The 23,286-nt window shown below is 38.7% G+C and overlaps 1 protein-coding gene across 3 annotated transcripts; it reads left to right on the forward strand.

The window, feature by feature from the left end:
• Window positions 1-1,906: 1,906 nt before the first annotated feature.
• On the forward strand, window positions 1,907-22,718 carry LOC112274499 (uncharacterized). 3 transcript variants are annotated; one of them, XM_024504069.3, is made up of 52 exons: window positions 1,907-2,723; window positions 2,978-3,262; window positions 3,631-3,928; window positions 4,429-4,657; window positions 4,917-5,256; window positions 5,659-5,772; window positions 6,035-6,163; window positions 6,544-6,714; window positions 7,093-7,287; window positions 7,484-7,621; window positions 7,841-7,978; window positions 8,173-8,426; window positions 8,689-8,795; window positions 9,018-9,112; window positions 9,386-9,724; window positions 9,903-10,154; window positions 10,462-10,534; window positions 10,801-10,898; window positions 11,025-11,170; window positions 11,374-11,482; window positions 11,615-11,761; window positions 11,940-11,987; window positions 12,327-12,455; window positions 12,602-12,844; window positions 13,033-13,137; window positions 13,265-13,350; window positions 13,684-13,789; window positions 13,960-14,055; window positions 14,254-14,406; window positions 14,629-14,811; window positions 15,266-15,495; window positions 15,808-15,949; window positions 16,169-16,297; window positions 16,460-16,528; window positions 16,707-16,784; window positions 16,955-17,071; window positions 17,366-17,492; window positions 17,654-17,757; window positions 17,892-18,026; window positions 18,205-18,297; window positions 18,442-18,588; window positions 18,917-19,054; window positions 19,225-19,269; window positions 19,484-19,630; window positions 19,886-19,947; window positions 20,210-20,363; window positions 20,645-20,836; window positions 20,984-21,088; window positions 21,298-21,432; window positions 21,661-21,888; window positions 22,150-22,251; window positions 22,415-22,718. In XM_024504069.3, the coding sequence occupies exons 2-52, from the start codon at window positions 3,164-3,166 to the stop codon at window positions 22,571-22,573; spliced, it is 7,458 nt and encodes a 2,485-aa protein (XP_024359837.1). In that variant the 5' UTR covers window positions 1,907-2,723; window positions 2,978-3,163; the 3' UTR covers window positions 22,574-22,718. The 3 variants fall into 3 exon arrangements, with proteins under 3 accessions (XP_024359837.1, XP_024359835.1, XP_090102039.1); XM_024504067.3 differs by having other exon boundaries at window positions 1,908-2,723; window positions 10,450-10,534; XM_090245913.1 differs by having other exon boundaries at window positions 1,908-2,137; window positions 10,450-10,534.
• Window positions 22,719-23,286: the final 568 nt, after the last annotated feature.

A 23,286-nucleotide genomic window follows, 5' to 3' on the forward strand; every position in this document is an offset into this window, starting at 1 on the left:
AGTACCAAAAAGAACTGCAGTAATTCTTAATCCTCTTTGAAACTCTCATGTATACCTGTTAGTCAAAACAACCTCTCTCTTCTTTCTTTTTTTCTTTTTTTTGCAAAACTCAAATTAAACAAAGTTTGTAACATGGTGGAGCATACATTTTCGTGCAGTAAAATATACGTGTTATAGACATTTCAAAACGTTCATGTAAATGGTGCACCTCTTCTTACTAGACACTAAAGCTTGTATGAAGGTAAATGAAGTACCTTCTAAATTATTTTTTAATACCAAAAGAGGTCAAGGAAGACTCCTTGTTTGACCCTCAACAATTCTTATTTATTGCAATGTTATAATAGAACTATAGTTATTAAAATAAATAAATAAATTAGAGTCATAAAAGGATCATATACCAACAAAAACAAAGCTAAAAAGCAACTTCAAAATATGCCAAAAATATATTGCTTTCATTAATGGATAAAAGAAATTAATTCATAATATTATATTTATTTTAGATTTTTTTCAATGTAAAAGTTAGTCAAAATTTAATGGTTATTATAATCACAAATAAGACATTATGTTTGAATTATTTTATGATCAAGGAATTAATTGAACTAGAGCAAAGAATCAACAATTGATAGAAAGAGACTTTAGTTTTTTTAGTAAAAAGCAAAAATCTTATAAAATCTTCAGGTGGTAAAATAAATATAAATTTAACTTATTGGTTTAAAATAAAGATCAATGTTATTAAAAGATTATTTTTTATCTTTAATGCAATGTAATACTTATAAGAATTATAGAATCATTAGTCAATATGTAAATAAACAAGATATTAAATAATGTGTCTACTCTCAAAGAATAATTTAAGTAGCTCTTTTTTTGAAATATAAATATAAAAAAGACTATTATCCATTAGTTTTGGGATTCTTTATTTTTATTTTTTTATTAAGTATAGACATGGTGCACCAACATAGTATAATGAATCATTTTGCATTAAGATAATTTATCCTTGTGCAATTGCCTTAACCTCACCTAAAAACATGACATGCATGATTTATAGATACATTCTTATCAATAATTTGTGACTTTTGTTTTGTAGAGTAGTTATGTGGGACTTTTAGACCATACACAATGACAAGATTTTTGAAGAATAAGTAACTTTTTATCAAATTTTATTATAAATACTATTTTAGGATGATTAAAAGTAATTGCGATGTATAATATATATATATATATATATAAAATTTGACAAACAGAAATTACCAAATGCACCAAAGTGTGCAAATTTTTTGAGGACATATAATTTAGAAATGACATTTTACTAAATGGATAGAAGACTAGCCTTCTTAACATCTCTTCTATTCTATAAAATTAGCTAAAAGAGTAAAATGATGATATAAAATAAACACAAAACCATTTATTCATTTCAATTCAGCAACTAGTAACTTCACTACATAATAAAAGAATAAAAATATGTACATTTAATCTAGAGGAATGTTAAGTAGACAAAAGCTTTTAATAAATTGACACACCCATCCTAACCATCATGAAAATAAAAAATGACATCAAAATTCATTTCTCCACTACATGATCCAAAACCAATCACATTCATCATAATTACCATATTTTTTTACTAGGTTGATCATGGATAGGTTGATTTAGTAAAAATCTGGGTCAATACAACATTCCCATTAATTTATATATAGAAACAAAAACACTGACAAACAAAACTGGGAAAGGCAATACCAACTTGGCACACACAATGCCTTGCATAGCACCGAGTAGAGTAGCGCAGCCATGTAACAAACAAAACACTATTCTACGGAGGATTATTCTACCGTAGGGGCCAATTTCTCATCCGACATGGAGCGTGTCTGTCACACTCACGGTGGCCATGACGCATCGTCATCTATATAGAGAGATGTATAGATAGATGTGTGCCAAAACAGCAGCAAGACTACAAACAAAACAAGACAACTGAACGCGACGTTGAAGAATCAGGCTCCATCTCAAATTCAAAACTGAACGCGACGACGACGAGGTTTCCATGCAAGAAAGAAGGCGATAATCATGATGCATGCCGTGCCGCATATTGTCTCCAAATATTCTCGTTCCTGTACAACGCCTCACAATTCCCCTTCCTTCATATTAGGTCTTTGCCTATTGTCGCCCTCAGCTCCAGTGCCTTCTGTTGTTACAGCTCTCCCTACGCTCTCTCTTGCACGTCGCGTCCATTGCTCTTCTACTGCGTTTCGTAAACTCCGCTGCATCCCGATCGCTTGTTGTATTGCCGTATCATCCAATTCTGGCTCATGTTTTTTCTTAATGACCGGGCTGGTCGTGAAGACTTGCTGGAAGCTCGTTAAATGATCAGCATTGCAGGGCGGTAGTGAGTTGCAGTGGTTTTGGTGTCCTTGAATTATATGTTTTCACGAAGGTTTTGCAGTGTTCAAATAATCGGAGCGCTGTTGTTCGGATTTGATTATTGAGTTTCTGAGAAGTTCTTTCCGAAGCTCTCTTTTTAGTGTTTGGGAAGATTGAACAAGGTTTTAGGAAGTGAAAGGGTTAGGGTTTCAGGAGGTTTGTGAAGACTTCGCTGTAGTTTAATGTGCGATCGATATCTGTTGTAGGCTTTGAGATTGGTGAAGTCATTGTATCGGGGAATTTTAGGGTAGAAATATTGGTAGCGACTGTGAATTCGAGAATTCCGTCGTTTCTTGCTTCAACGTGAAGAGAAGGTGAGAATGTAGGTGGTTTGCTTTGCCATGGTATGTTCATATTGTGTGTGCAGATCATTTAGTGCTGATTATATTCTAACTGGCTTCAGCTTTCTTGTGTAAATGTCATCAGCAATGTCTCTGCACTTTCTCGCAGACACTGTAAGGTCGAATGATCAGAGTTCACGTTTGATCTACTGAGATTATTGAGAGCATTTATATTACGCTGTCAGTATCTTTCTGTAGCAGCTAACCGGATTTTGATTCTTCAACAGGTGTTCTCGACTAGCTGCTTTCTTCTGAAGTAAATGTGCCAGCCGCTGGTTCTGCGTGTGGGTTTCTATCTCTCAGCAGCAGTGAATTGATGAGAGCCCGTATGGGCAGTGTAGAGTCCTTGTAGATTGGCGCAGAATTGATCAGAGTACCTCGAGATTAATAGAACTAAGCAACTACTCCTTACGATGTTGTCGTTTGCTACTCTACTTCCTAGTCAGATCGGTTTCTCGATTGCCAGCCTTAACAAGAACAATTACAAGTCTATTGAGTTGGAATTCCACCAGGTACATCTTCATTATCCCACACATTCGAGAGAGCGAGAGAGAGAGAGAGAGAGAGAGAGAGAGAGAGGTAGCGAGAGTTACTGAGAGAGAGAGAGAGAGAGAGAGCCATAGTGAGAGAGATGTCAAATACTTTTAGACGTGATTGTGTGCGTGATCGTGTTGTCAATGTTAATCAGCAGGGCTGTCCATCCGAAGCTGTTACTATGCCTTTTGCCCTCTCTTTTCAGACTCTTTCGTCGTCCAACTTGGGGTCGAAGTAACTTGCATATTTTGGCTGATGTTCTTCAATTTTGATACATGAAATTGAACTTACCATGTTTGTTGACATTCGAATGAGACTATTCACAAAGTGGACCTGTGCTCGTCAGTTCATCGAATATGGGATAGATGGAAGCTTGATACTGAGGAATTGCTTGGAGCACGTTAACCTTCATGGAGGAGAAGTTCACAATCTTTCTCTAAAATTAGACCTGCTGGCTAGTATACTAAAGATGCTCATTCACCAGCCGAATTCGGGATCAACACTTTGTGAGGCGATGGGGCACTCATGCTTGACCGAAGGATTTCTTGAAAACCTATGCTGTGCACTGAAATTCCCCATTCCCGAGCAGATTGGACTTGGCCTTGCATTAACAGATGCTGAAGATATTATTCTTCAACAAGAGGGTTAGTGAACTGCCTCTGGAGTTCATTCTGACTGTCGTTAGTTCTTGCGATGAATATAATGTGTGTTGTATTTCGTTTCGAGCACATGTTTGTTTGTAATTTATTTGTGGATTTCTTGAGGCTGTATGCTACTATATCTATCATGTAATATGTTTTTCGTCCTAGATCCATTTGTAAACTACAGGATTTGGTGATTTCGAAGAACTATTCTCTAACAGAAATATAGTAAGTATCAGTAAAATCTTCTTGGATTTTCTGATTCATGACTTCGTTTGTTTTTTTTTCTTTCTTTTCTTTTTTTTCTTTTTTTTTTCTTTTTTTTTCTTTATTTATTTTTTTATGGGGGGAATTCGATTAAAATTGGCTGGTGTTGTGGAGGTCGCATGTAGATGAGATGAAACTAGCGGTTGAGGGTGTTTGGTTTACTCCGCGCGTTGGATTTAGAGTTCACCGCTGCAATTATGATTAAAATGCTGAAATCTGTAATTGACGACATGCAGGCCAGTCTTTCTGTAAAGCGAAGATCTCAGAGATTTGCGAGAATCCAACTTCTGGTTTAACAGAACCGCTTATTGAAGAAATCATTTTCTTCTTGCACCGTAGTGAGGGCTTGGCAAAGCACTTTCATTCGTTTATGAGGGCATTGCAATCCCTTCAGCCAAACATTCAGGAGTCTTTGTTGTCGACTGCCCTACTTCAAGCAAATGTGAATGAAGTCAATTGTATGAGGTAATTTATTTCTATCATTTCTTTACCGAACTTTTGCAAAAATATGTATAACCTAAGAATCAAATGTCAGAGAGTTGGATCAAATGGTGCAGTCAGAGGTTTGCCGCAGCGCACATTTTTCGGAGCATTTGATTCGGCACTAATCATATATGTTAGGTAGAAACTCAGTAATAAATCATATTGATGTATTTATTGTCAATACAGTTCAATCCTACACTGTGATTGGTTCTAAATATCGTATCCACCACATTGGTTGCAGGAGTTTTAGCAGAGTTGGATCGACTGGGGCAGACACGGCCCTAGAAATGTGCTCCTTATTGTCCACTGCAACAAGCGTTGCCGATGTTATGGAAGAGTTGGGTTACAGCTGCACTGTAGATATTGATCATTGTAGAGGAGTTCTTGGCTTGTTTCCCACTCTCACAGAAATTGAGGTCGCCCGCATTCTTGGAATGGTTGCCCGAACCCATCGTAGGTCAGAAGATCTGCAAGGCACCCACAGCACGTTTTGCACGGCGCTTTGCAATGATGAACAGGTTTCTTCAGACTGGTTGACCACTTGGGACGTGGACGTGCTTGTGGACTCCATAAAGCAGCTGGTATATCTATTTTCATTGTTAAGGATCCTTATTTGTTTGAATTTTTATCTCCCTTATGTCTAATTGTCCTCTCCTTGTTATTTATGTGGTTGATACAATCGAACGTTGGGTATCTCATAATAGGTGCGATTGTGAAGCATTTTGAATGTTTTGTTGGAGAATCTATCTAATGTAACGTTCTTGAATGGCAACTTAACAACGCAAGTCTTTGATTGTACTATAACTACTTGAATCTCAAATAATTCTTAAGCTATCTTTAGAATCGTGCCTTGTGATTGCGTCCATGGCAACGGTAACGTCGTTGAGACATGTTTACGTTGTGAGTGTCCTTTGTACCCTTTGTATTTACTTGTTCTTCATGACAGCGTCTTCATTTTGCATCTGACTTTCATTGTCTAACAGGCCCCAGGTCTTAGCTGGGAAGTGGTGATTGAGAAACTGGATCATGAAGGTTTTCTATTACCCGATCAAAAAGCGTTTTCTCTCTTGTTGAGAATGTATGGGAAAGCTTGTCAGGTGTGCCGTTCATTTACCGAGTAATTTGGAGATGTTTGAGACGAATGAGAAATGTGACATTATAATGCTATCTGGTCTATGGAGGTTTTTTGAACAACAAGTTTTGGGTCAAAAGTCTTGTCGGTTGTAAGTTTTCATATGAAACTTATGTTCTGTTCAATGCCGTTCCTTTGATTATGTGACTCTGGTCTTATCATTTAGTCATTTGTATTTAAATTCTATACTGTGGAGTTCATTGCCATTTTTTTTTGATCATGAGCAGGACCCATTTCCACTAGAAGCAGTATGTGGACATGTATGGCAAAATGGAGAAGGCCAACTTTCCTTCTTGAAGCATGCAGTTTCAGCTCCTCCTGAATTGTTCACATTTGCTCATAGTTTAAGAAAGCAGGTAATTTTACTTTCTTGGATGAGTTGCTCTCTAACTTATCCTGGTCTCGTAAAGTGCTATTTTCCTGGAATTCCCTTCTTTCTGTAGGAAAGCATACGTCAAAGCATTATAGATAGCTGTTACAACAAGCCCTTATTTTAAGACCTCTTTTTGTCTTGAATGCGATGGTTGCATGTTGACATCCAGCGTATGCTAGAGTAGCGTGTCTGAAGAGAGCTTGGTTTTGAAGCTAGGAATTGTTTTGTCAGACTTAAGTGTGCTGGAAACTTTTAACTAAGGATTTGGTAGGGTTAACCGTATGTTTGCAGCTTATTAGTCACTATATCATACCAACGAAAGAATGGTTGTGCCTTCAATTTTTTTGTGATGCAAATGCACAGGTCCACCGACAATCTGCTGCAACGCCGAATTATGCTTGGCTGTCTCTTGACTTGCTAGAAATCCTGTGTGGCCTAGCAGAGTTGGGACATCTTAGCTCTGTGCGTAGTCTGCTTGAGATACCTCTTCAGCAATGTTCAGAACTTTTGATTTTTGGTTTAGCACAAGTTAAGGTATTGTATTTCCTTTCCTTTCAACTGCTTCGACTTTCCGATATTAAGGATGTTTTTCTTCTATGGTCATGGGATGCTGAAGTGACTGATCAGGGGAAAGACATGTTCTATTTTAATCAAGCTGAAAAAACCAGCTTTGAAAATTTTAGAGACCGAATTCTATTAAATGTCTTCTATTCTTTCAAGTTTCAATTCTTAAACAAACTTATTTTTTATCTAAAAAACCCTTTAATATTATTATCATTTTTGAAATCAGCTAACTGTTCAGTTTTGAAATACCAAAGCTGCCTTCCTCCTACCGCTACTTGCGACGTATGAAACGGTAGATTTTTGGGTACAAAAATAAGCAACTCATATTCTTCATGTGTGGATATGCAGACAGAGTGGAACATAATTCAGGCTGAAATGCTTCCTTTGCTACTTCCATCTTATTTGGCGACCAATGCCACCAGCAGTGTAGTACAGGAGTTATGGTTGCTCAACGCAGACTTGGTAATGAGAACAATGGTCGAGATACATGCTGCTGATCCTAGTAGCATCCCAAGAATATTAGATGTTTGTCACGAGCTGAAGGTAACAATCATGGATACTATCTTCTTTTTTTCATCCACGATCTGTGGTGTTTAGTTTTCACCAGCAATAGCTTATGCTTCCTGTTCATTGTCCATTATCTTCTTTTGTACATCATTGGGGTCACTTGTGGGTTGAGAATGTGGGTTTGGCACTCGTCACACTTAGTAATGACAAGAGAACTCATTATGAATCGCAGGTCTTGGATAGAGTGCTTGAATGCACTCCATTTCCATTTTCCATAGAGCTTGCAGCTATTGCTTCAAGAAGAGATTTCTTGAACCTGGAGAAGTGGTTGCAAGATAATCTCACTATCCATCGTGATTCTTTCTTCCAGGTAACAGATGTGTGTATTTATGTAATCACTAATATGTTTTTGCAGGCTTTGCACATTGTTCCATGGTCAGATTTTAAAAAAAAGAAAAGAAAAAAAGATTCTCGTCCGTGATTGTCATTTCTCTGGGTTTACAGCCGCTGCTATCAGGTTTGTCGTTCTGATGAACACAATCATTCACTTTTTGTAGGAGAGCTAATCTTAACATTTGAGAAATTGCAGGCTTGTGTGAAGTTTTTGAAGGAGAGAACGCTTTTGGAGGCACAAATGGATAGACAGATTTGTGCAGGTGGAATGGCCAGCCAACGACAAGGACCAGTTGTTAGTCTAGCTTTGGACACGACACAGACGTTTTTCAAGGTAGATCCTGCGGTGCTTTTTCCTTCCATCATTTCGTATGAAATTGAGGAATCGATTTAATCTTTTTTGGTTGAGGAGTTCTTCATCTGACGTTTAATATGCAGCTCAATACGTTATCGAATTCTATTTCAAGAGTCTTTAGGCCTCTATGTTTCTGAGGTTCAAGTTAAAGAACTCTGTTATTCTGGTTTCAGGTTCTTCATACCAACACAAGCCAGCTTTATTCTGGTGAGCTAGTTGAGGACTTTGAGCTCGTCAAAGAAGCTGCCACACGTGCAAATCCGCGATTAATGAGTGTGGCTACTTCAGATCAGCCACAGATAGAAGCAGGGAGTGAATACGTTGATGAGGAGGCGAACTCTTACTTTCAGAGGATTTATATTGGACAAATTACCATCGATGACGTTGTGGATATGCTCAAGCGATTCAACTTGCCTTCCTCTACTTCGTATGTATACTAGTCCGAATCAAATTCGATGTCTTCTTGTCCAAATCATACTCAATTAGCACTGGACTGTACATTGCAGCTTCTAAATGTGAGTTGGGGTGTGAAGAATTTGCAATAACTAGGCCCTGCAAGTGTATTGCTTTCAGTGTTCAATATAGATTATGTCTGAGGACCGCTATCATTACGTTTGACAAGATGGTGGTGATTATCATGAACATAATCGTCTTATGGAGGTTCATATATACTTTTGGAATTCTTGTAGGAGGGAGAAGGCAATATCGGCTTGCATGGTCCAAAGTTTGTTTGAAGAGTATCAGTTCTTTCCAAGATATCCTGAACGAGAATTAAGAATTACTGCAGTTCTTTTTGGTACTGAAAACTTGGTGCTTCATCACACTGTTGCTGGTTACATTGTATTCTTAGATATTGTTTGGGAGATATTTTATTAGAAACAAGTTACAATATTCATTCATACTTTGCAACTATGATTACGCTTAGTCAACATTTACTAGGGTATCTTCGACGTCACGGAGAAGTATGTATGAAAAGTTAGGCTTCCTGAGCTTTTCTCTCTTTCGTTGGGGGCAACAGGTTCACTTGTCAAACATCAGCTGGTTTCGTCCGTCATCTTGGGTCAAGCACTGCGGTGTGTCTTGGATGCCTTGCGAAAGCCTTTGGACTCCAAGGTGAGGTTTTTCACAATTGATACTTGCTGCTATGCCGCTCAGTTCCGTGAGTCAATTCAGCATACTTGACAGCCTGCGTCGGTCTTGTGTCTGGTTGTCCTTGAATGAGCTATTTTGGTTGACATGTTTTCTACATGTTAGCCTAGTTTCTGTCTCAAAGTTTGACATTCTTTTGTATGAAAGATGCGTATGAAGTTGCTCTGGAGATGCCACCGTAATAACGATGATTTGAGAATTTACAATGCTTGCACATGCAACTATTGGTTGTTGCAGATGCTTTCTTTTGGGACAGTCGCTCTGGGGGAGTTCAAAGAGCGTTTGGCAGAGTGGCCGCAATACTGCAACCATGTTCTTCAAATTCCACAGTTTCGTCAGTCTCAACCTGAACTTGTGAAGTTCATTCAGCGAGCCTTAATGCGAGGGGAAGCAAATCAGCATGAGATTGCTGGCAATGGCATGTTTCATACGGACCAGCAATTTAGTGGTGCAGCCCAATGTGATACAAAATCCTCTCTGATACTGCTGGAGGGTTTGGAACAATTTCCAGCTCCTCTTATTTCCATGGAGGAGAGAAAATGTGTGAATCCTCTACTTCGAACAACAGATGACGAGGTGAGTTGTAGGTCTAAAATGAAGTTCTGTTTTCGTCGCGTTATGTGACATGTAAGGGAATGTGCAAACAGGAAGGATAGATTGTGAGTGCTTGTGTGCTATATGTGTTCATGAAATCCTGATAAGTTCTGTTGTTCTTAGTGACCTGTTCACTTATTGAACGTGGTTGTGTCGGAAGGTTCTGGATCGGGGATTAAATGTTGCTCTGGACGGATCCTTAGTCCTATCTATTCCTTCTCCGGCGGTACAAACCGGTCAGGTCAAACTGCAGAATACAGAATCAGGATCACTTGTGTCGCAGCACTTCAGACTGTCATCGAGCTTGCTCGACGAAAGGGTGAAGATTGCATATTCGTCGAGCTCTGAGTCTGGGATCAGCATGCAGCAAACACTGGGGAATCGAACCTCTGAGCTTGGTACTGGACAGAAGGTAGTTCACAATTGTGTTGATGCTTCGGGGTCTCCGTGTGAGGTTTATGGGCAATTTCGTCATGCTTTATTTCATAATTCATTTCCAATTCTTTTCAGACGTGGTTGATGTTGAAGGCCTGAATGCTGTGGATCTGTTCAAGAATTTGATATTTAAGCTGTCTTCGATTGTTCTTTAGATATCTGCGATTTGGACGAGGCATTTGAGGTCCTTACTGGGATACCTACGCTGTGTTGGTCACAATTGATAATATTTCCTAATGGACTGGATTTCTTTTTTTGTATCAACGTCTCAGTTGGCCTCTCAGGGTTCGACTTATTCAGCTTTATCGAATGGGCAGTCACCACAACATCTTCGTTCTAAAGCTGGCGCTGGAACAGGTACGCTTCTGGACTCCATTCTTACCCAATTTCGTGTATACCTACCCTAGGTGTATGTTAAGTCAAAGCTAACCAAGCTTGTGCTTGACGTTGTTATTTTGCACCAGTATTCATTGTCTTTGTTTGTAGTTATATATCATCCGGAGGACAGAGCATCGCCCAGGTTTATGTTGGGGGCCTTGGCCTACGTTTTGATTTAGCTTGTCTGATTTGGACTGAAGACGGCATTTAATTGTGCTTCTTTCATGCAATGGCTTCTCTTTCAGGAGTTTTGCGCCAGCCTTCTGCATCAACTGGGTTTGGTCATGCTCTAAATATTGGTACTCTGGTTGCTGCGGCTGAAACTCGAAATTCCCCCATTGAGGTGTGCTTTTTCAAGCATTTTGTTTGGTGTTTGCAGCTTTACCGCAGTCCCAAAGCTTTTCCATTTTTGTGCAAAGTTCTTGTATTTTTAGCAAGCTGCATGGGCCTCATCTTAGTGTCCTTGCAGACGCCATCATCTGAGGTTCAAGATAAAATTGCTTTCATCATGAACAATATTTCAATTACCAACCTGGATCAGAAGGCCAAAGAGTGCCTAGAAGTTTTGAAGGATAGTTATCATCCTTGGTTTGCTCAATATGTGGTGATGAAAAGGTGATGAATATACTGTGTTGCTTCTTATGTAGTGATTCGATTGCTAAAGCTTTTTTGTCATGTGTTTTGTGCTTTATGCTTATATAATATTCCATTTCTTCATTTTGCTCTTTGATTTTTGAGCTCCTCCCTATAAATGTTGCATATGCTCATTGTTGTTAAATTTTATTTTATTATTTATTATTAACTTGCAATTTCCACAGAGCAAGCATAGAACCCAATTTCCATGACCTCTACATCAAGTTTCTGGATAAATTGAACTCAAAGGGATTGCAGAAAGAGGTTTTGAAGGCATCTTACGAGAACTGCAAGGTTCTGCTTTTTATCACTAGGTTATCAAATTTTCGCATCTTACTTTTGATGATTTAGTTTTCGGCATTTAGATTTGATATTTGCTAAATACTGTCATTCCGTTTCTACTGTTTGCGTTGGTATTTCGTATAGGTCTTGCTCCGCTCAGAGTTGATCAAAGTGAGTTCTGAGGAGCGTTCACTTCTAAAGAACTTGGGGAGTTGGTTGGGCAAGTTGACTATTGGCAAAAATCAGCCTTTGCGAGCACGGGAAGTGGATCCAAAATCACTTATTATTGAGGTTAGCATCTATTCCTCACATTTGCAATCAGAATGTACCATAACTGGCAATTCGTCTCTTTATTGTGTTTCTTGGTTATACTTCTCGTTAAGATTGTGAACCGTATATATATATATATATTTTCTTTTCTTTTTTTGTTTTAAGAAATGAACTACCTGTAAATTCGATTGTAATGCAGGCATATGAGAAAGGACTGATGATTGCAATTATTCCTTTCACATCCAAGGTACCCTCCTTATCAAATGTGAAAATTTGTTCATCTGACATCACGTTAATACTGAAGTTTGCAGGTCTTCTTTTTGTGTAGTTATATTCCATGTCAGACAAGCGTAATGTACTTATCATGGCTCAGTAAAATAGCCATTAATATGAGTGACGATGCTGTGTCTGGTAGTTGACAAAATTACTTAACCTCAAACAAGTCTTCACATTATATGTCATGTGTCCAATAGATGCTTCATAGATTCTGTATTCGAAATTTAGCTTTGAGTTTCTTATTAAATCTGAAAAGTGATCCATTTCTTGTTATGAATTGCGCTTACGTTTAAGACGGTCTCATGTGCAGGTTCTAGAGCCATGTCAGGCCAGTCTAGTATACCAGCCACCAAATCCATGGACCATGGCAATTTTAGGATTGCTTTGTGAGATTTATGTGATGCCAAACTTGAAGATGAATCTGAAATTTGATATCGAGGTGAAATTCTTTAATTTAAATCCATGTTGAACTATTGGAGCTATTATCATGTTTTTAGTAAATTTTATTTCATTACAATGTTGTTTTGACCGTGCTTTCTTGTTTCTTGAATGACTTGTCACTTATCATGAGGGAATTGTATTCAGGTGTTGTTCAAGACTCTCAATGTGGACATGAAGGATGTGAAACCAGCACAATTATTGGTAGGTCGGGAAAGAGATCTTGAAAATAATCCGGACTTCTCAAATAAGGATTCGACGAACTATCAATCCCTTGCACCTGCAGGAGCTGTTCGTGTGCCGGCTGCAGCTCCCCTTCAACCCTCGGAATTACCTACTGACCAAGCTGCTTCAATTCCATGTTTGCCACTTACAACAAAAACATCTCAGGTAATTTTTGGTCGAGTTTGTTTGAGAGCATCGATGTCTGGTATGATAATGCATTGCTTTAATGCTCTTCGAGCTGGTGTGTAGTTTATTTTAATTTGGGGTCGTTAATCCTCCTTACCTACTTATGCTATGGGGTGGTTGTCATTATGTATTCATTATCAAGTCTCGTGCTTCGATTGTGATGTCAGTTGATTGATGAAGAGAACATGAATCTTAGCGTAGTTGAGATACCGCAAAGTGCCCAAGGGCAGTCCCAAATTACTCAAACGCAATCAGCTATCTCTGCAGGCCAGGTCAGTTGCGCTACTTGAAATAGAAACAAACTTGCTTAAAGTTCATTAATTTTACAACTGGGTCTTTTGCCCGTGCTTCACGCAGTTCAAGACTTGTTTTGTCACTTGGACTGTGTTGACTTGGCAGGTGGGGATGTCAATACCAAATCTATCTGCTTATGTGGTGCTCAATCCCAAGTTAATTGGTTTAGTGCAGACGCTTCAGCTCCAAAGGTAAATACTTTGACCACCTGGCTTCATTGAATTGATCACCGAGAAACGCGGCCATTCTTCGTGTTGAATGTCGATTTTGAAAACACTGATGCTATTGTAAATAGATTCTGAGTTTGGTAGAGCAATATTTTCATTTTTGACTGCATTTTTTACATGCACGAGGAACTCCTTAAGGAAAGTTTGTCTTAGTTTGTGTCTGGAAGTCTAGTATTGTTATCTTAAAGAAATAATTTGTAAACGACTCTAGACTTTTTTGTATGCTGGAAGGAGTTCTCATGTTCCAATGATTAAAATCTGTGATTGATTTGATTATTGTGAATGCCTGGTTGGCAGAATTGTTCCCCTCGCCATGGACCGGGCCATTCGTGAGACTATTACACCGGTAGTAGAACGCAGTGTGACTATTGCTTGCATGACTACCAGGGAGCTTGTTTTAAAGGTTTGTATCCCCTAATCTGTTACCCACAACATTCTTTTTATAGAGTTGCGTGAAGGGATTGGATACATTGCGATGATCTGAGAATGTCTCATAGCAGCGGTTTGTTTCATGTGGTGGTTGTATTAAGATCTGAAACATAAACAATCGTAGTTGTGGCTACTCAATTGCAGGATTTCGCAATGGAAGCTGATGAGAATCACACGCGAAGTTCAGCTGGGCTTATGGTGGCTAGTTTGGCGGGTAGCTTGGCTCATGTAACTTGCAAGGTTGATATTAACCAACTTCTCATGTGTACTGACAATTTGCGACTACCACAAGAGAGGAACTATGATCAAGTTCAAAGTGTGATTAGAACTTGTGTTTTGGTTTTACCTTTGTGTCATGTTAAATTGAACCGTCACAGTTGCATTTGGTATCTATTGATTTTTATATCAGAGGAACGTATTTTTTGGTGGTTTTACTAGGAACCTTTACGTGCTGCAATGGCAAACCACCTTCGAAGTTTGTTGCAAGTGGTGAATCTCTCGGGAGATGTACTGGAGCAGGCTGTGAACTTGGTGACTAATGATAATCTTGATCTAGGATGTGCAGTCATTGAAAAATCTGCAACAGAGAAGGTAAAAGATCTTCTTAGAGATTGTTTTCTCGATTCCTCGTAGTTTGGGGCGATTGTTCCATCAGGTTGAGATTCGATTTTTATCTGCTGATCATAGCGATGTGATAATATAGTAATTTCACTTTGGTTGGACATGTAAAAACATCATGCTATTCTCGATATACATTCGCTGACGTTAACAGGAGCCTAACATTGATGCTAATTACCCCATCCAAATTATCAGGCTCAGAGGGATCTAGCAGGTGCAATCGGACCAGCACTTACTGTTCGAAGGAACAAGAGAGATGGTAGTAATGCAGCTTATTATGATGCCGCTTTCTACTCGGGTCCAATCTTGTCCCCATTGCCAGAGATTCTCCGACCAAAACGAGGAAAGCTGTCAAGTGCACAACAACGTGTGTATGAGGTATGTGGTGATGAGCTTTCTATACTGCGGAGTTATATATGTTGCTGCGTTATCTGTTAGTGGTCTCGTCTGATCTGAATATACTAGAAAATGTGTTGAACAGTCTCTCATTTGAGTAATGACGTCAATGAGTGTCGAGTAAGCTGGTGAACACAACTAGAAGGTTATAGGGAAACTCAGGTTCATAGTTAAGTTGTTTTTATGCTGGCATTGGGCATTCATGTATCAGGCTTCTCTGCGCTTAACCAGGTATGCTTAGAGTTCGTCAAGCCTTGTCAGGAATCTTTTTCGGGAAGCGATCTGTGCGATATCCCTTGTTTCAGCATTTCTGACAACTTTTTCGATTGCCTGTGTATTTCACACACTTAAATGGTGTTCAAAAGCAGCATATCATCAACTCCGCAACTTACATCTTTTTGCAAGAGGCTTACAATTGGTTCTTTTCCGTGCTCAGGATTTTGCACGTCTGCCTTGGCAAAACCAACCTAGCCAATCTGTACCTACTCTGGCCGGACATCCATTGGGATCCAGCGTTCCCACATATGCACCCAACGCGAGTGGTCAGGCGAATGGATCTACTCATAATCATGGTCATTGTCAGGCAGCAATTGTAAATGGTGGATTACACCAAGCCTCCGAGTCAGGAGCTGATGATCTCGAACTTCGCGGTCAGATACCTTTGAGGTTGGATATATCCTTCATTTCATTTGCAGCATTTTCCGATATGTATTTAAGCTGACTCAACGAAGGTCATACAACTCAATGCTCATATGGTTTCAAGTGAATATACTTGTATAGTTAAGCTGCAAGTCAAATGTATATCTCTTGCTTAATGTGAGTTAAATTTTTATTGATTTTCTGTACGTATGGATAATTTTGATTGTTTAGATTTTATTTTGCATCTTAGTTCAAAATTCATACTTGATCTGGATCTTAATTACTGAACTAATATGGTTCTTCCATCCTATTTTTGTGCTTGGGCCTCAAATAAAAAAGCTTCCCGTCACCTGGATCAGTCAGCAAAGCAGATAGATCAACTCTGCAAAACCGTGAGACCAACTTGGTGTCGCCGCAATTCTCCGTCAATACTGCATCATCCCTCGACATAAATGGTGGAAATGATCCTGCGGTGTTCAAGGTATCTATGAATGATTCACAAGCTAAATTTAATCTCCCGCTCAGTGATGTATCCAATGATCTTAATTCACGTTTTTTCACTACTAGAGATCCACTGTGAATTCATAAACATAGACATTCAGTACAGCCAATTCGATATCCGTTCCAACTTCTTTTGAAATTCCAGTCCATTGAGAAGTTAAAACAGCTTGATTCTAAACGATTAATGTTTCGGCTGTAGGGCTCAACGCATACAGCAAACTTTTCTCCTCAACCACCTTTACCTACAGAGCAGTTGGGACCAACGGTGATCGAGAACTCTCTGACCACTGGGGAAGTGATGGAGAAGTATCATCTGGTTGCCCAGAAGGTGTGTACTTACTTTCAGTAATAACTATATGCAGTTTGGCTATATAAATCTATGTCAAGTTTGAGCGAACAAGTTTTGTTAATGTTTCTATTTATACTCACGTGTGAATTGAGTGTTGTGGTGTAAGTATGTGAGTAATGTTTCGTATTTCCAAATTTTCAGCTTGAAACTGCACTGTCGAAAATGACTACCATGAGCTATGGAGCCCTACCTCCTGAGCATGAAGTCTGGGTATGTTTCAATTGTTTGTTGACTCTGCTTTTGAAGTTATTATGAATTTATCAATTATGTATATGCTATTAGTTTATTGACGCTATTAATGTAATTTTTTTATCACAAGCAAATCATGGTGTATCTTTAACGCCCCGCTTGCTCTACTGAACTCGCACTGATTTGATCTTTTGAACAGGTTATTGTGAATGAATTACAAGAAATCATCACCCAGGGTATCAGTAGAGATGAGGCAGCTTTGGTCATCGCTCAAAAGGTGGTTTTTGCATTTTCATTTTCTTAAAAAGTTTGGTTTTGCAAATTTTGGTTATATTTTGTGTTGAAGTTGTAGCAGGGAGTAGACTGGCAATTCCACTGTTGCTTCTGAATGATTCATTTGTCGCTGATAATATGGTCATAAGTATGTCATTGGTGCTTCTTAAGCAGATTTTTCAACGCTTATATGAACATTCTACCAGTCATTTGCACGTTTTAGTGCATTTAACAATTCTTGAAGCAATTCGAGATGTCTGCAAACGTGTTGGGAAGGAACTGACTAGTTGGGTAAGTCTATGTCTTTTTCCTCGTTTTCTTGTTCTTGTTGTGTTGATTCCACATCTGGTTACATTTTCTGGAACTTTAATCTTCATTTTTTTTAGATTTACTTTCCTCATGGCTTAGTAATGGTAGTGGGTGTATGTTGGCTAATGTGTAGTATTTTGTAGGCACCACATTGGTATTATTACTAGGAATAAGGACCTTAGTTTTATTACAGTTTCTGTTGCACTTTCAGTTTTTTCAGCTGGTTCAGCTGATGGATTTTGTGAACACATCCTTGGGCTTTTGGTGCCTATTCAGGTTATATATTCGGATGAAGAAAGGCGATATAATAGAGAAATAACTGTTGGTTTAATTCGATCTGAGCTTATCAATCTATCAGACTACAATGTTCAACTTACCAAGTTGATGGACGGTGGCCGCAACAGTGAGTCATTTTAAAATTTGTATAGGAATTTCCTTAAGTTTCATGAAGTTCATTACATCAATTCGTGTAAACATATTACATTTGGAGACTAGTGTCGTCAAGTGGGTTCCATTCAGAAGACTGTACTTTTGACCTCTCTTAATATTTTATCATCAATGCAGAAGATGCAGTGGATTTTGCTGCTTATTTAGTCAAGACTTGTGTAATTGAAGACTCTGGTGTAAGCAACACCGAATTTTATAATGTTATTGATGCCTTGGGCAAGGTTAGTTCATAGTGCAGTCTCTGGCACCAGAAGTTTGTTCCGTCAATACTATCTTTTGCTAAAATGTTTTTTCTTTAATTACTGCAGAATAGTTTGAACGTACGGATGACAGCTTGGTGGTTTGAATCATGCAGCTAGCAGCTCGGCCAGATTCTCCAGTATCTTTACAGCAGTTGGTTGATGTTGCTCGGACTACCTCTAGCAGTGGTAGACCAGGAGGCACTGGTTTCAATAAGGAGGATAAGATCAGGCTTGCTAAAGACAGAAAGGTACAATTTGTTCGTCTATCACATGGAATACTCGTACTTCTAGATTCGTAGGCGTATGTTTACTGTTATGATCTGCTGTTTATATTTTCTCGTCATGCATAGATTTGTATTGTACATTTTGCAAAGCAATAATCCAGATAATGGAGTGAAGGCTATTCATTTTGTCTTTGTTGTGCAGGTTCCCTCGGGTCGAACTTCCGGTCTTAGAGAGGATGGAAATGTTGGAACTCGAGACATAGCTGCTGGAGATCCTGCTGGACTTCGAGATCAAGTAAGTATTCTTGTCAGTAATAATCTATCATCTAAGCTTTCGAATTTGCTGCATAATATTCATGTACAATTGCAAAAGCTCTTTATTTTAAGCACCCAGGTCGATGACTGCCAGTTTTGCTTGTTTCTGTACATCAATTATCAGGTGGCCAGCTTGTTTGATGAATGGGCGAGCATTTGTGACGCTCCAGGAACAAGTGACAAGGCATATGCTGTCTACGTGTCACACCTTCAACATTCTGGAATGCTCAAAGGAGATGATATCTCTGACAGATTTTTCCGTATATTAATTGTGAGCGATTTGTTTGTTTTGCTACCTTGGTTTAGGGAAACTCAAGTTTCTAAAAGATATTTTGAAGATCATGTGTTGTTCATCGTCTCAAATCTTGAGTTCTAAATTATTTTCAAATGTCAATAAATTTGATTTCAACAGGTGTCAATAAAGTTGGTTGTGATCTGCATGCTTTGTCCTTCTGCTCCGTATTACTAATAATATCACTTATATTCAAGTTAGAAATGGATTTTCTTTTGTTTTAGTTGTATGGATTAGGTTTTCAAACTTCAACAATTATTGATGAGATGTCCCTCATAAGCCTGGTATGTTTTGGAGCCTTTTGCAGGAACTTGCTGTGGCTCACTGTTTAAACTCGGAGACAGTGCTACCCAACTCAGGACTCTTCGACTCAAGCCAGCAAGAATCAAATCTTTCGTTTGCGGCTATTGACATGTTTGCTAAGCTCGTCTTGTTACTCGTCAAGGTACCTTGGATTTAATCTTCGTAACTGAAGAGTTGTGTTGACTTTCTTTGGATGTGTGCAGGTTTCATGGAAATGTTTTAATAGATTTAAATGTTAGAACCCAGTGAACTTGGTTAATAAAACTAGAACATGAGGTCTATTATCTTTAACGTGATGATGCGCGTGTGCAGTACTATGTGGATCCATCTATGAGTAAGGTCAACCTTCTGAACAAGGTATGAAGTACTAAGACAGCATACCAGGCTTTAGGGCAAATTGAACAAAAGCTTCTAATTGGGGGAGAGGAATTGAAAATTATATATCGCACAGTTTTTTTCTCAACAAGGAAAAACTCTTCTACTCACTCACTGGAAACTTGTTTGATTGCTTCAATAGCTATTCTTTCATGGTCGTTGTGTAAATTTATAGTTTTTCTTTTGCCATTTTAAGGTCATGGTTGTCACGGTGCGTGTGATTCAAAGAGACTTCCATGAGAGGAGGGCAAACTTTCAACCTCGGCCATATTTTCGGCTGTTTGTTACATGGCTCCAGGACTTAAACGCTGCGGACCCTATTCTTGACTCAAGCAATTTCCAGGTCTGTGCTAAGATGAGAGTCTGTCACTTAGTAATCAAGCACATGAAGATATGTCTGCATGCATCCTTGTGGCAACTTTCTATTAAGTCTATCAACTCCAGTCAGTGCTGCTTCATATGTTGAGGAGGATCTTAAGTGGATTTATACTAGTGATTTTGTTTGGTACTGCATAATTTGAATGCGAACGTTCTGTTTTTTTAACAGTGCAGGGCGATTGTAGAATTGAATTAATTTCTAGTATGCTGTGATGTTTAGGTTCTCACTATATTTGGAACCGCTCTTCTGGCCCTTCAACCCCTCCAAGTACCCGGTTGGAGGTGTGAAGTTGCTTATCCTTTCGTTCTTTTGCTTATTTTCATTTAATATTGACTTGGTTTAAATCCCCAATGTGAGGACTTTTTGATATGTTATGTTTTTTGTGTTCTACTTAATTTCATCTTAAATTTCTAGTTGGGACACTTGTATAGGGTACAGGTGTTGACTATTCTTCTCCTTCAGAATTTAAAAGTTTTACATTTCAGCTTTTCACCTCCAGCTGCCTTTGCCATGCTAAATGTTATTGGGTGGAGTTGATTGCAGCTTTGCATGGCTGGAGCTCATAAGTCACCGAATGTTCATGCCGAATTTGTTATTAAGCAACTCCCCGAAGGGGTGGCCTCTTTTTCAGCGTTTGTTGGTGGCTCTTTTCAAGTTTATGGAGCCGTACTTACGCAATGCTGATGTCAGTGATCCCGTGAGTTTCTAACTTTGGGACAAGTTCAATTGCCTGCGTGGAGCAGAATCATTCTTTTTCTTTGAAAGAAACGATGGCAAGTTTTGAGCAAGTTTTAAGTAAAGTCGTACTAAATTTTTCAGATTGATTTCTCAGGAAAGTAGGAAAACATTGCACAAATAAAAATTCTTGAAACGAATTTTTGGTTAAGTTTTTACAGTTCGGTGCAGAATTAATGAGTGTTTGACAAGGATTGGCTAGCCCAATTTAATGGCTTCATGTTCTTTCTTTCCCGTTTGCAGATAAGGCTATTATACAAGGGCACACTTCGGGTATTACTTGTGTTACTGCATGACTTTCCAGAATTCTTGTGCGACAATCACTTCACCTTCTGTGATGTGATTCCCCCATCCTGTATTCAGATGCGCAATCTAATTCTTAGCGCTTTTCCACGCAACATGCGACTTCCTGATCCTTTTACACCTAATTTGAAGGTAGCATATTCATATTTTCAACCTTCAAACTTTGCAGATAGCCTATCAATTTTGTTCATTTTTAAAAAGTAAATATTTCCTTTGTGGCTGTTATATGTAAATTGGAAGGCACAAAAGTCAGCTATCTAAGGCGTGGTGTTTAATCAGGTGGACTTGCTTCCAGAAATTAGTCAGGCTCCGCACATTCTCTATGACGTTGAGCCTGCTTTAAAGAGCAAACAATTGAAGGCAGAAGTGGATGAATATCTCAAGGTTCATACTTTGATTCCTTAACGTGTTTTCAAGCTTGTTTTCATACTTCAAATATGTTTGTGTGTATTTATTGACTTAATTAGGGCTTTTTCTATGCTATGTCCTCTTCAAACCTGTAAAGTATCAATGTAATAGTTTCTCCCTGGTTGGATTTTTAAAATAAGCGGTATCTTTGCGCTTTACTGACGATGTAGTCGTTGTATGAGCAGACAAGAAATTCTCAATCTTTCCAGTCTCTAGATATTAAGGGGCAATTGATATTACCTGCAAGTGAGGTTGTTCCTTATGGTACAAAATATAATGTGCCTCTTCTGAATGCCCTGGTGCTGTACATTGGCATGCAGGTAGAATCCTTATACTTTATCGTCTTTTAGTGTCTCTTGTGTCTTCTGAAATGTTAAGATTACTTAGATACACGCCCACGTTTTATTAAGTTGGGTTTCAGAATGCTCTTTCAAGTCACGCCATGTATTTTGTTTCTTAATTGGATGAGCATGAACAAGATGTTGACTTGCACTGGACTATTGATTGACGATTATTGAGTAGTTTCGTCGTTATTTACTTGTGTGCAGGCAATACAGCAGATGCAGACCAAAATTACACCTCAACAATTGGCAATTCCAACTGCACCTATAACCCAAAGTGCACCCATGGATATTTTTCAGCGCCTCATTATTGATTTGGATACTGAAGGACGATACCTTTTCCTTAATGCTGTCGCTAACCAACTTCGCTACCCTAACAATCATACGCATTATTTTTCATGCGTTTTACTTTATCTCTTTGCAGAGGCTAATATGGTATGTCTTATTCCGAGGAAACTATTGGGACAGTTACAACTAGTCGTTTTTGTAAGCTTTGGTGGAAGTTTAGCCAATTTGTTTCTGATTTCTGTTCAAATGCCTGATTTTAATTAGCAGTTGTAAAATATACAGCTCTACTATTAATGTCATTTTGACTCCTATTCAGGAAGATCTGTTCAAGAAGCTAGAGCTGAAACAGATCTTCTGCTTTTATTTTTACATTTGTTCTTGACCGAAGTCCTTTACATATGTATGTAGGAAATTATTCAAGAGCAAATCACCAGGGTGTTGCTTGAAAGGCTCATTGTGAATAGACCACATCCTTGGGGTCTGCTGATCACCTTCATAGAACTTATCAAGGTAATCTACTTCTATCTAATCCCATTGCGCTCTCAAAGGTGCTATCTTAGTTGTGAGAAAAGGACTAGATTCTGTGTCATTGTTTTCGTTCTTTATCTGCAACAAGCGTTTCCCTTTGATATATACTTGCTAAGGTTATTCATGCCTAGTGCTGGCTTTGCAGAACCCTCGATACAATTTCTGGAGCCATAGTTTCACGCGCTGCGCCCCTGAAATAGAGAAGCTATTTGAGTCAGTAGCTCGGTCTTGCATGGGTCCTTCATTGAAGCCCTCTGATGATGATCTTGCAGCAACCCTAGGAGCTGAAGGTTTGAAGAACTGAACTGCAGCCTAAGGCTACTATGTTCTGTTATCTGTACTATAAATTGTAAATAGATAAATTGTAGCGAGAGGTGAAACAATAATGGCACCAACGCTCTGTTCAGGAGAGTTGTATAATGCAACCCCATTTTTCTGCTCTCGAGTCATTGAAGTTGTGATAATTCATGTGCATGAAAGTGGGTGAGGGAGAAGTTCATGTAGCATCATCGTGTCTGACCTTAGGATTCCTTTAACGAATTGTGTTTGCAAGCAATCGTGTCATGTTGGCTCTCAGCAACTATGAACTGCCATTTCCATATATGTTTTGCCGAAAGCAAGGAGGCCTCATATTGTTAACACATTATCGAGATGCTTCTGTACGCGAAATGCTGTGTCTGAGCTTCATCACTGGTCCACACCTCAAGCTACAAAATGTGGCAATCATTCTTGACTTACAGGCAGTTGTATCTCCCGGTCAACTGTCTATGGACTAAGTAACAATGGCGGGTTCCCAACATTTGTAGACAGAGGAAGACCATCAGCCCTAAAACATTTGCTTCCTGTTCATGTCTCCATCTTTGGATGAAGTGATGATTTTTGACTTTCGGCAACATATCAATTCATGTTACACGTGAATCAACACACTTTTTATATGTATATGCTAATGAAAGTTGCAATGAAGATATCACTGAATCTTCCCTATGTTTTAACTCCACTTAACATTTCTCATCGCAC

The sequence above is a fragment of the Physcomitrium patens genome, chromosome 21 (assembly GCF_059467195.1).
Source record: "Physcomitrium patens ecotype Gransden chromosome 21, ASM5946719v1, whole genome shotgun sequence".
Lineage (NCBI taxonomy): Eukaryota > Viridiplantae > Streptophyta > Bryopsida > Funariales > Funariaceae > Physcomitrium > Physcomitrium patens.

Excerpts from the sequence above, each read along its gene's own strand:
- LOC112274499 (XM_024504067.3), top strand. The coding sequence starts at position 3,164 with ATGTTGTCGTTTGCTACTCTACTTCCTAGTCAGATCGGTTTCTCGATT. Across the intron at positions 7,979-8,172 it reads CGACACAGACGTTTTTCAAG|GTTCTTCATACCAACACAAG; the intron begins GTAGATCCTGCG and ends TTCTGGTTTCAG. Across the intron at positions 19,631-19,885 it reads TTGACTCAAGCAATTTCCAG|GTTCTCACTATATTTGGAAC; the intron begins GTCTGTGCTAAG and ends TGTGATGTTTAG.